Source organism: Marmota monax, unplaced genomic scaffold, assembly GCF_021218885.2.
Source record: "Marmota monax isolate L192 unplaced genomic scaffold, Marmota_monax_Labrador192_F-V1.1 WCK01_AAM20220418_F8-fsc00012, whole genome shotgun sequence".
NCBI lineage: Eukaryota > Metazoa > Chordata > Mammalia > Rodentia > Sciuridae > Marmota > Marmota monax.
In genome coordinates, this window is record NW_026695227.1 from 8,816,711 (window position 1) to 8,828,697 (window position 11,987).

The 11,987-nt window shown below is 34.4% G+C and overlaps 1 protein-coding gene across 2 annotated transcripts in view; it reads left to right on the forward strand.

Annotated features, from left to right (window-relative positions):
- The window catches only part of Slco1c1 (solute carrier organic anion transporter family member 1C1), a 47,783-nt gene extending 46,335 nt beyond the window's left edge, over positions 1-1,448 (forward strand). For both annotated transcript variants that reach the window (XM_058576177.1, XM_058576176.1), the window contains exon 15: positions 575-1,448. In XM_058576177.1, the coding sequence (XP_058432160.1) occupies positions 575-797 (223 nt within the window). In that variant the 3' untranslated portion in view covers positions 798-1,448. The remainder of the gene's footprint in view (positions 1-574) is intronic.
- Positions 1,449-11,987: the final 10,539 nt, after the last annotated feature.

The window sequence follows — 11,987 nt, forward strand, 5'->3', positions numbered from 1 at the left end:
TGCACTTGTTTCATAGAAATGAATTTGGGAAAGATCTGAGGAAGGGGTAACCACACAGTTTCTCATGCAAATTGGACACTGTTGAGAGTGAAAGGGGGCATTATTAAAATTACACTTGTGGCTGGGGCTATAGCTCAGTGACATTAAATATATCTGGTATGCTCAAGGCCCTGGATTCAATCCCCAGCACCGCAGGGTAAAAAAAGAAAAAAGAAAAAAAATTGCAAAAATAATATTACCATTGAAACAATGCTAACATATACTGGGACTGCTCTGGGCAAACAAGGATGTGGTTATCTGGTCTAAGGGACTCATTTTCAGAGAGCATAGAGCTGATTACATAGTTTGTAGTAACTAAAAATGATAGTACTGCTGAGAAATTTCTTTATATTAGCACATTGCCTTTGATTGGCTGGCTACCAGTGTTCATAGAAAGGCATGTAATAGCCAACATTCTACTCTAAAGCTGCATTCTTAAAGAAAACCATCAAGATGATGTCATTACCTTCCTTGTACATTTTATTTCAAGTTAGGTAGTTGCAATAATTCTGACTGAAATTCTCTCCTCTTCCAGACACATATATCTGGGACTAACTATGATACTGGGCATAGTATCCATTTTCCTAAGTATTGCAGTACTGTTTGTTTTAAAGAAAAATTATGTTTCAAAACATAGAAGCTTCATAACCAAGAGAGAAAAAACAATGGTGTCTCCAAGATTTAGGAAGGAAAATTGTTCTCCAAGTGATCATTTGCTACAGCCCAACTACTGGCCCGGCAAGGAAACACGACTCTAGAAAAGTGACAGCTCAAAGGTGTGTTCTCTAATGTGTGGAAATTCAGCAAACAAATAAAAGTTTAATCAAAAGGGGTTTAAATGTGTAATTTCTTTCTTCATGCAAAAAGAAAAAAAATTCTACTTTGCTTTTGACCCTAGGCACTAGATAATATTCCCAAAATCAATATCATTAAGCATAACAAAAGATGCAGATGACAAAACTAGCTTTCTATCTTTTAATTTGTATACAGACTCCTTGCATTATTTACAGATTCTGCTTTATCTTGCCTAATGCCCATTGATATGTTAGCTATATTCCTAAAGAACTATTGTCTCTACTGTATGATTGTTATCTGTAAAATAATTTCTAAACTTACTTACTTTTCAAAAGCCAGGTAATACTGTTAGAAAGTTAAGTCATAACTTAGGCTCCTTCAAGTGTTTTCTTAACAATGATGTTAGGATGGACTCCACATGGAGAAGGAGATTCATTTTTAAGCTCTTCTTTCCTTTGAAATACAACAATGGATACAGAAATGTGTTTGGCAAAGTGATCTTGAGAGATTGGAATTTTGGATCATTCATTCTTCTACTAATTATTTGCATGTGTTTTTTGTGTGACACTATAAGTAACTGTGTTTATACATTAATAAAAATTAATGTTAACGTGTATTAGTGTCCTATGAATTCAATGGGTTGAAAATATTAAGTAAATATTGTCCATGTTTTAATGTTTACGGGCAACTCTCTACTTATGTGTATGATGTGTTCCTAAAAAGCATTTGGAAATTGAATTTCTGAAAATCTATGATAATCTTAGATATTATAACAGAGAAACAGAGTAATGGATTGAGTGACAGTAGGCTGGCTGTGGCGCCTTTTGGTATCACCTGTCTCCCATCACAGAGCCTAGTCATTCTTGGGAGGAAGCTGCATAGCCTGTCAGGTAACCATTTCTCCACAACTGGAAAATACATCACACCCATTGCCTCTTTCCTGGCTTTTTGGTGCTCCTCCGACGAGACTTAGTAGATTTATCAGAACACCATCTTTAATATTTAACTCTACTCTGTATAATTTTTCTTTCTCCAATATAGCTTGAAAGAGGATTCTTAAAAAAAAAAAAGACAATTTAGGATAGAGACACCCACCCTGCTCCAGCGTGGCACCCTGTTCAGCCAGCTCACCAATCCAATATTGTCCATGTTCTGTGAGTCCTGCACAATCTGGAGAAGACCAGGTGGAAGGGAAAGTTGGGCTAAGAATGTAAGACTGAAGGGTATTCAAATCTGAGTAAGACCACAGGGTGCCTCAGATGCATAGGAGGAGGACCTTTACTTCCCAAGGAGATTTTCAAAGTCAAACTTGGAATCCTTAACTAGATATTATACCAGCCATTCTAGGAACTGTATTACTTAATCTTTTCAGCATTTTGGCATGAGAATCCCCATTTTATAGCTGATGCAACTGGGTTAAGCAAAATTAGATAAACTGCTTAGCCTTGGAGATACACTGCCAGAATCAAATCCAGGTCTAAATCTAAAGTTGTCTTCCCATTATAACAACCTGACCCAATAATGTGATACTAAATAAACTGTTTTTATTATTTTTAATGTCTCTACATTACTTAATTCAGTCTGCTTGGGTAGCCATCTTCATGTGCATAATTCAACATCTTGAAGAAAATCAATGATCAATATAAATCACAGAAATAATTTACGTAACATATTCTTTTCTTCAAATGCTGTTGTTTTAAAGTTTGAAATGCTTTGCTTTTTAAAAATAGATAAACCCAAAACATGCCATTAACTTAAGTCATATGATGAAGGATGATCCTTTGGAACTGTGAAGACTCTGAGTGCAATGCACTCTTAGTAGCCTTTAGAACAAACAAACATAAACAGGATACTCCCAGTTAATCCTCTGTGTGAGGTGTTTCTTGGAACCTAAGCCCGGCAAGAAGGCCCAGATGAAAAATTCGGTACCCATACTTAATGCAGTACAGCAACTAAATAATACAAACTAAATTGTTTGCAGTCTTTTATTTTTCCCTTTATATACCAATTCTGCCAATATGAATGGGAAGGGAAAGTTTGAGACGGTAGAAGAGAGAAAATGTCCCTTGAATGTATTTATTAACTTTGTCATTTTGTTTGAATTCTTGATTATTGCATTATTTTGTTGTTTTTGAAAATGAACACCGATGTTTTGTTTCCAGCAGGCCTGCTTCAGACCTGCTGCTGTCTGCCAGCCGAGCAGGAATCCTTTTTGTCTGTAAGTCTTACCCATAACAAATATTTACTGAATGGGTGAGTGAGTGCACTCATCAAGGGTTTTCTTTGTAGAGATGTAATTCAAATTCAAATTCAAATTCTCATCCTGTCTCCCACATCCTCTTTATTTTTCAAAGCTTTTTGTAGCAATATCCTGAAAAATAACTCCTTTGCAAGTAAATTGCTAAACAGAATCCTTTCCAATTTACTCTGCAATAACTTGAAAAATACAAATCAGCCTAGAGGATGATGAAAGGATGGTCTCTTTCATAAAGGACTGAATGCCAATTAAAAGGAAGTGTGTTTTTACGTATGACCATTCATTCACAGTGGAATTATGTGTACAGAGCTCAGCTGCATGGCATCTGAGAGCATCATTTAATAGGGAATTGAATGGACTAAAAGCAACCCTGAGATTTTAGATAAATAAACTCATCTGACAGAAGTAAGCAGACTTTTTATGCCCCAGAAAGCACATGATTAATTTTTGTTTGTTTGTTTTAAAAACAAACCAAACCTCATTTCAGAGATCAAAACACTTCCCTTAGTCTCAGGGCCAAACATCCTAGGCAAGGTCTTGATTGATGTGTGGGATCCCACAATTGTTACATGGTCAATGGGCCACTTTATTCTCTTCTATAGTCATGGCTCCTAGAGGTGACAAGCATTTAAAATTGACATCTGATTACCTCTAACCTTTAGGCAAGTAGACTCCAGCAAGTCTACCTGCCAGATGGTGTGACTTAGATTAGATTAAATGACCTGCCCAAGGTAGAAGCAGGCAGACTAATGCTGGTTCTTTCATTACATCATGACACCTCAAAAGCAGGCATTTGGCTGAATGCAGTGGCGCAAGCCTGTAATCCTAGCAGCTTGGGATGCTGAGTCAGGAGAATTGCAAGTTCAAAGCCAGCCTCAGCAAAAGCAAGGCAGTAAGCAACTCAGTGAGTCAGTGAGATTCTGTCTCTAAATAAAATACAAAATAGGGCTGAGGATGTGGCTCAGTGGTCGAGTGCCCCTGAGTTCAATTCCCGGTACAAAAAAAAAAAGAAGAAGCCAGCATTCAAAACAAACATTTCAAAACCTCAAAAAATTGTTGGAAGAACTTTTGTAACCATTTGCTTTGAAGGAATTTCCATCTAAATATCACATACCTATACTCATACATAAGGCAGCTTTTTAAGGAATAAATTGACTGTAACATGTACTTGAGAATATTTATTGTTTTTATAATTTTAAAACAGCTATTAAATACAATAGCAAGAATTCTCTGTGCTGAGTGCTTTAGATAAGATCACAATAATTTCCTGTGCTATGTATTGTTATTGATAATTTCAGAGGAAGAAACTGAGGCTTAGAGAGTTTTCATGGTTTGTCCAAAGCCAACAAGTTCTAGCAATTGGTGGAGCCAAGATTTAAACTAAAGTTTATAAGATTTATAGTCACGCTGTGCTTGTATGTCCTAAATCACTAGTCTTTAATAACTCCTCTAACAGTCAATTCTGTATATCAACACTAGGAAATTTTAGTATCTTAAAACAAACATGGCTAAATAAAAGTTAAATGATATAAAATGTTTTTAAATGAGAAGTAACAGTCTTCGCGAACTCACTTCTGTCCAGTTTGGTTTGTTGATCTTTCTGATGGTCACTTTCATATCACTTTCTTTATCTACCAAATTTGGGCAACATCTATTAACTGTCTCTTTTTTGTATTTTATGTTGAAAATTACTTTTTAAAATTAGATTTTTCAAAACAATGGTTTTGAATTCTGTTTTTCTAACACCTGTAACTGATTAACTTTTGTTTCTTCTTTCATTACTTTCTTCCTTCTACCTTCATTAAATATACTTTAAAAAAATCTTTACCCAGATTTTTGATTTGTAGCCTTGTAATCATACATTATTTTTATTTTCTTGAAATATCATGAATCAAACAATAAATACTGTCTATTGACTCCAGTGCAAGATTAGAAAGTATAAATGTTTTACAACAATAAGTGCTGTGGATGTGGGGAAAAAGGTATACTCATACATACACTGCTGGTGGAACTGAAAATTGGTGCAGCCAATATGGAAAGCAGTATGGAGATTTCAGTACATTCCAAAATTGGAAAATTGGGAATAGAACCACTGTTTGACCCAGCTATCCCTCCCCTTGGTCTATATACAAAGGACGTAAAAACAGCATACTACAGGGACACAGCCACATCAATGTTTACAGCAGCACAATTCACAATAGCTAAACTGTGGAACCAACCTAGATGCCCTTCAACAGATGAATGGATAAAAAAATGTGGCATATATACACAATGAAATATTACCCAGCAATCAAAGAGAATAAAATCATGGCATTTGCAGGTAAATGGATGGAGTTAGAGAAGATAATGTTAAGTGAAGTTAGCCAGTCCCAAAAAACCAAATGCTGAATGTTTTCTCTGATATAAGGAGGTTGACTCATAGTGGGGTAAGGAGATGGGAGCCTGGGAAGAATAGAGGAACTCTACATAGGGAAGAGGCGTTGGAAGGGAAGGAGTGGGACATGGAGTAATTAATGATGGTTGAATATGATGATCATTATTACCCAAAGTACATGTATGAAGACATGAATTGGTGTGAATATACTATGTATACAACCAAAGATATGAAAAACTGTGCTCTATATATGTAATAAGTATTGTAATGCATTCTTTTGTCATATATAAATAAAAAAGTTTAAAAATAGGAATTAGTTAAATACAATATTATACATTCAAAATGAAAAAAGTATAAATGTTTTAATTTCCTGTCTCCTACTCACAATTCCAAGGTTTTTTGCTACTATATTCAAGAATGTAAGGCCAAATCTACTAATAAATTATTTTTACTTTATATGTCTTTTTTATATAAAAACAAATCTATGAAAAATACTTCTTGCATGCATCTTTTCCCTTATTTTTATATAGTTAAAATGGGTTCCTGGAGATGATGTATTAAATAAAGGCATACTAAATAAAGTCATTCAAACAAAGAAAGGCAATTGAGCTTACCACAGCTTTGAAACCTCTACCAATTTTTCAGTTTTATAAATTGAAAAATAAGATTTCAATGTTTTGGGTTTTATTTCCTTGCCAGTGATTTAAACTTTTGTTAATCTACTGTTCATATCTATTCTTTTATAAATTAATCCACAGCCTTGCTTACATATTTATTGTTACAATTATTAATGATGTTAACTTTTAGCAGATCCCATGAACAATTTTATTTGGAAGCTTAATTTTAAATTTTGTTTCATGTGATTTTTAACTTGCAGATTTAAAACTGTTTATATAATCATGCATCTCTTTTATAAATTCTATAATTGCATGTGTGCTTAAGATGGTTTTCTTACCTTAAGATGAAATGATTACCTAGTTTATCTACATTTTATGGCTTAATTTCTAAATTAAAGTATTTACTAGCTATGGATTTATTTTCATGTAGTATTTTGAAATAAGGAAACTAGTCATTTTGACAAGTTAGTCACTTGTTCCAATACTGTTTATTAATTAATATACTTTCTCTATATTGTGGGACTTTGGGGAAATTTCTTATTTTATTAATATGCCTACTTCTGTTCATGATTACACTATATAAGAATTACATGTAGATTGTAAAAATACATTTTAAGCCAGTCACAGTGATACACACCTACAATTTAACTATTCAGGAGGTGGAGATGGGAGGATCACAAGTTTGAGCCCAGCCTGGACAACACAGACTCTGTATCAAAAAAACAAAACAAAACAAAAACACCTATTCACTTAAAAATAATGGCTAAAGAGTTCGAGGTGTAACTCAGTGTACAGAATGTGCATAGCATAAACAAATTCTGGGTCCGTTCCCATTCCCATAAATCAACCAGAGGTTTAATCAAGGCATTTGAAATTTAAGATAGAATAACTTTGGATAAACATTAGTTCTGAGAATCCTTGATAACTTTGTAAATAAAACTCTCACACTGCCATAGCATGTAATTGTATTTCCCCACCTCCCAAAGATGGTCAAAAATACACTTTAATTTCTGACAGTTTATTGTCTTCCTTCCTATGATTGAATTATGTTCATTCATTTTTTTCTCCTATGATTGAATTATGTTCATTCATTTTTTTTCTTCTAGAGACATTCAAAACTACTTTCTTCAGTTTCCAAAAGTATCCATTAATCTTACAGTTCCAACCTTAGAAATGTATATATTTTTATAATATTGAGACTTCCCATCCAGGGATATGGTATATGTCTCCATTTATTAATGTTTTGTGTTTCTCGGTAAAATTTAATTCTAGTCCCTAGTTTTTGTTGTTATTGTGATTTGAAATGTTTTATTCGATCTTATTTGCTAAAAACTTATTTAGAATCTTTTGTTTCATTTTATATGTAAAAGATTTAGCAAAGCTTTTAGTTGTTTCATGTTTTTAGTAAAATGGCTTCTTAACCAAATTCTGTTATTAGCTTTATTATTTCTTTTGTTGGTTGATTTTTTGGGAGGTTTTAGGGAGTATCTATGAAAAAAAAATATTATTTTAACTCTTCTTCAAAGTTAGCACTTTTTTGTCCCAGAAAATTCAGTGATATTTACATCTGTCATGTGTCTAAAACTAAGTCTTGTTCATAATATTTTGCTATTCAGAATCATCCTGGAGCTTCCAACACATTCAGGAGATCTCAGAATTCTTAGGAAAGTGTAGCCTTTCAGAATCTGGTCCCTGACAACCTACCTGTAGTTTCCTAAATGTGCTACATTGGCCCAAAAACATATAGAAAACAACTTCTTCCTTTCACCTTTTCTCAAGGCTTTTCAAACTTTATTATGTCTATGAATCATCTTGTCATGTTAATATGCAAGTCTGATCCAGTCATTCTGGAGCGGGGGGCTGAAAGTCTACATTTCTAATTGGCTCCCCAGAGAAGAAATATCTTTAGCATCATCTTTAGCAAGGAGCTTGGTAACTGCTACTACTCTTTAAAAATTCAGTTCAGTCACCTCTGCTCAGCTCTCTCTGAACCCTCACCCCTATAGTGCCACACACAGACTTCATGGTAAGCTAGTCTATTCCACAATTTTCACCTTTATTTAAAAATCAAAATTGTTTTCCCATGTTTTCTTTTTCCTTTTTTAAATTTTTTTTTCTAGCCTAAGTTCTGGGTTGCCTAAAATATTTGACTCATGAAAAGATAGAAAGGAAAGTGTTTGGTAGGTCACACCCTGAAGAGAACTTGTTAACTGCAGTAGAGCTGACTTCTGAACACAGAGCAACTCCTACCACGGGGATCAGAATATCAGCACTAGAAGGGGATCTAAGAATTCATTATTTCACACACAGGAAGATTTGGATTTGGGTTACAAAGGTAAATTGATATTCCCATAGTCCACAAAATCAAGTTACTTACTAATTGTGTTAAGATTGCTAACTGGGTGCCCTTACTTCTTGTCTCACGTTCTCTTTATGGAGACCTGCCATAAATCAACCAGAGGTTAAATCAAGGCATTTGAAATTTAAGATAGAATAACTTTGGATAAACACTAGTTCTGAGAATCTTTGATAACTTTGTAAATAAAACTCTCACACTGCCATAGCATGTAATTTTCAGTATTCATACATTCAGTGTTTCCACTGGTTTTACATAATCTGGGTCAAGCTCTTGCTTAGCTCTAGGTCCTTCCTGCCCCCCCACTGTACTCCTTGGGCCTTCCATCTGTTCTTCCAACACACCAAGCAGCCTCGATGTCAGGGTCCTTGCACTTCCTGCACCCTGTCTCTGGGACAGTTTGCTTACTGTCATTTGATTCCTCAATCTGTTTTTGTTCAAATCTCTTTGGAGGCCTTCCCTGAAAGCACTATTTTAAAATAGCATTTGGATCTATGTCGGCCCCATTCACCTGACTTAATTTGTAAAATATATATCTTAATGCACAATTTCTTGTTTATTTATTTACTGTTTGCAAGCTCCACAAATTGTCTAAGAATAATTATTCCTATTGTAATGAGCTAGAATAGAGTGGGAAATGACAGGATGGATAGAACATCCCCAAACTTGAGAGGGGCAGGATAACAATAAAAATTGAAGCTGTAGAAGACATCTTGTAGGGGGGGATGGAGTGTGGGGGGTTGCTGGAGTTGTGGCTCAGCGATAGAGCGCTCACCTAGCAGCGGTAGAGCGTTCTTTCGCCTAGCACGTTCGAGGCCCTGGGTTCGATCCTCAGCACCACATAAAAATAAATAAAATAAAGGTGTTGTGTCCAACTACAACAACAGCAACAAAATATTTTTCTTTTTAAAAAAGATATCTTGTCTCCATTAAAAAAGAATCAACTTATTTTTAAAAATGTGTAAATATATATCACATATGTTTACTAACAAACCTTTTACCCATAAGATTTACACAAGTGTCTCTTTACAGAAAGACTTTCTTAGGGTATTATTTACAACTAATTAGACTTAACTGCTGAGGTTACTCATGTGGGTCTACATATAAGATCCTTTAATAAACAGCATTTTCTAACATTCAGCCTCTGACATTAGGACAACTCAGATTACACAGTGCTTTAAGGCCAGGTCTGGCTTGCATTAAATCCATATTTTAAAAATCCAGGCATTGATTTATTTCATGCCTAAGGCCAATATTATTGGAATATACTCCATGCTTCATATGCAAAATCCAAAGCAGTGAAAGAGTCTAATTCTAAGACAAAGTATTCAGTTCATCTGTTTGGCCAAACTTAGAAACACATGTTAAAAAACAAAACAATAATAATAATAATAATAATAATAATAATAATAATAATAATAATAACTGCCAACACTGTTGCCTTTTGGAAAGGACCTATCTCCTCCTGCAATTCTGCTTGCGATGAGTGTTTATTATTGTGCATTTTTTAATTCATGAATTTTCAAATGGAATCTTTGACATTCTAAATCTGGGCATGGTTTGCTTGGGGACTGGCAAAATGTCATACCTGTGCCTGGACACCACTTACCCTTCTGCCTGCTTCATCATACTCCAGGGGTCCATTTGTACTTGCATCAGGGGTCCCTGATTCTTTGTCTTCAAACACTCTGTAGTCCGTAGGAATTTCCTAGATACCCACAGGCACCAGGAGCTGCTAATCTATCCTTATTGCTGCATTCTTTCTTCTAGTTATTTCCATACCTTCCTGTCCTCCATCTTGAAGGCCCAGGATACTTTGAACAACTGATCTTTCTACACACAGAAAAATATTTTTTAAAAATCTGCATCTGAAATAAAATTCTCTAAAATTCTAATTAATCTAATTAAAATTCTCTATTTTTTCTTCTGTTATGTTGCATTCCTACTAGTCAGAAAGTTTCTTTATAGCTATTAAACATTACAATAGACAATAACAAAAAAGACAAGAGAAATAAAAACAGCTCTCTTGATCCTGGAGCTCCCTAGAGTTCCTGTTTTGTCCCTCTGTCACTATAACCACATTTATAAAAATATTACTGTAGAATATTAACTATTATTCATCAAATACTATATATACAGGTACTGTGCTAACTCCTTTTACCATATCACCTCACTTAATGGTCTGGATAATCAAGATGTGTATACAATCATTATCTATGTTATGCATGAGGAGGGCAGGAAGTTTAGAAAGGCTAACTCATTTACACAAAACTCTGGAATTCAGATCCAAACTTTTACCACTATGCTTCCAGGTTCAAAGATAATCAATATATACTGTCTGCCTCAGCTCAAAATATATATTTATTTTGCAGTTCATTCAATTCATTCTACAAAAATCTGATTTCCAGATAACAAAGTTTATAATTTAATACATAAAATTTGGGCCTCATTTTTCTTTAGCACTTAATGTCCTTCACATTTTTTAAGCTTTTTTTTTTTTCTCTCTCTCTCTCTCTTAGCTTCTGTGACTACATTCTCTCTTGGATTCCCTGCTACTGCTCTAACTGCTTTCTCTCAGGCTTTTTCTACCTTGACATCTCTTCTAAATTTTTATGTGTCTGTACTCATATTTGCATATTCCCTTAAAATATCTTATCTATCTTCAAAGATTTCTTCTACCAGTTCTCTCTTAATGACTCCTATGTGACATTTTAAATCCAAAACTTTCACCTCAGTTCCAGATCCTGAGCTGCTAACAGAATAAATCCCTACCAAATCCAATAGGGGACATCTCTACTGAATCACAGTAATTGATCTTTCTCTAAGGAAATTACCCCTATTGCTATGTTTACACGTGGCTTTCACAATGACTGAAAAACTATAAGGAGAATATTTTATTCCTATTTCTACTGGGGCCATGCATGAAGGATAAGGTAGGTTTTAATGTCATTAGCCAAGACAGAACATTTTGACTGAGAGAATGCAAAGTAGGTCAATGAGAAAAAGGACTCAGGGTTCAGCCTCAATCTAGACAACAAATACTTGGTAGTTCACGTTTTACCTATAATAGGTATTAAAGTTTTAACATGGGATCCACCATAGGAAATAAACCCATCAGTTTATTGTATAAAATCCTACAGAGAGTTAGCCAACTTTTTCTTAAAAAAAAAAAAAAAGTACATATTTTAGGGAGGCTTTCTGATCTTTATCACAACCACTTAATCTGCCAATGCCTGAGGTTTAGTAGGAACTTGAAAATACTTGAATTATCAAATTAACTAAATGCTGTTTCTACTATTAAAAAAAAAAAAAAACACTTTCAACTGCATCAAGTTTTCTTCTTTGAATCACCAATAGAAACTATGTGGCCATTCTTTCCTCAGGTATTAAGGTAAAGAATCTCTCCTGCAAGACAGTGCTAACTTTTATTATTTAGGAGACCTAACTTGTAATTAATTGGAACTTTACTATCCCATGTGGGACATCCAGTACTCATCCACACCATATTACAACAATGTACCAAGCAAAGAAAGTACATTTTATCTTTCG